This window comes from Charadrius vociferus, unplaced genomic scaffold (genome assembly GCF_000708025.1).
Source record: "Charadrius vociferus isolate BGI_N301 unplaced genomic scaffold, ASM70802v2 scaffold1207, whole genome shotgun sequence".
NCBI lineage: Eukaryota > Metazoa > Chordata > Aves > Charadriiformes > Charadriidae > Charadrius > Charadrius vociferus.
In genome coordinates, this window is record NW_009649209.1 from 1 (window position 1) to 1,100 (window position 1,100).

A 1,100-nucleotide genomic window follows, 5' to 3' on the forward strand; every position below is an offset into this window, starting at 1 on the left:
GGTCCAGCTCCTGTGCAGTCACCACGCTGTAGTAACTGCCCCGCGAGCTCCGCAGCCGGAACGGAACGCCGCCGTCCAGGGAGCACCGCACGTCGCCGTTGGTCCCCGAGTCCCTGTCCTGCACGTGCAGCAGGGCCACCACCGTCCCCGGCGTGGCGTCCTCAGAGATCTCACTTAGCACCGACCTCACAGAAATCTGGGGGATGTTGTCATTTACGTCTGTTACTGCAATCGAGAGTTTCGCCGTATCGAAAAGCTCTCCTCCGTCCCGAGCCTGCACTTCGAGTACATGTGAGGAGATTTCCTCGTAGTCCAAATCTTCCTTTAGAGATATTTCTCCTGTCTCAGACTCCAGGTGAAAAAGTTCCGACGCACGGTCTGAAATTTTATGGAAACTATATTTCACGTGTCCGTTCATGCCCTCGTCGGGATCACTGGCCGTAACAGTGACGAGAACGGAGCCCACGGGCACGTCCTCCGGCACACGCACCGTGTACTCCGCCTGGCTGAACACGGGCGCGTTGTCGTTCGCGTCCAGCACCGACACGCGGATCCGCGCCGTGCCCGTCCGCCTCGGCTCTCCGCCGTCCATCGCCCTCAGCACCAGCTCGTGAAACGCCGCCTCCTCCCGGTCCAGCGCCTTCGCCAGCACCAGCTCGGGACGCTGGTCCCCGCCGGGGCCCTCCTGCACGGCCAGCGAGAAGTGCTCGTCGCCGCTCAGTTTGTAGCCCTGCAGGGCATTTGCTCCCACGTCCGGGTCGTAAGCCTCGATCAAGGGAAACCGCCAGCCCGGGGCTGTCATCTCGCTTACTCTGAGCTCCGTTTCTATGTCCCGGAAGCTGGGGACGTTGTCGTTAATGTCCGTGATTGCCACTTCGACTTCGTACACCTTCATTTCCCCCTCCACGATCACCTCACAGCGCAGCACGCATTTCTCCACCAGTCGGCACAGCTGCTCTCTGTCTATCCTCTCCGCCGTCACTAAATGTCCCGTCTGCCCGTGCAGAGCGAAATACTGCGTCCTACCTTCGGAGACAACGCGGAAACCGCGGTCCGGGATCGGCGGCAGCTGCAGCGCCAGGTCCTTGGCCACGTCGCCC

The 1,100-nt window shown here is 61.6% G+C and overlaps 1 protein-coding gene across 1 annotated transcript; it reads right to left on the bottom strand.

Annotated features, from left to right (window-relative positions):
• Positions 1–4: 4 nt before the first annotated feature.
• LOC104289952 (protocadherin gamma-A7-like) lies at positions 5–1,099 on the bottom strand (the record flags this gene model as incomplete). The annotated part of the gene is made up of 1 exon (XM_009888984.1): positions 5–1,099. A coding segment is annotated over one exon (1,095 nt), but the record flags the coding sequence as incomplete, so codon positions are not given.
• Position 1,100: the final 1 nt, after the last annotated feature.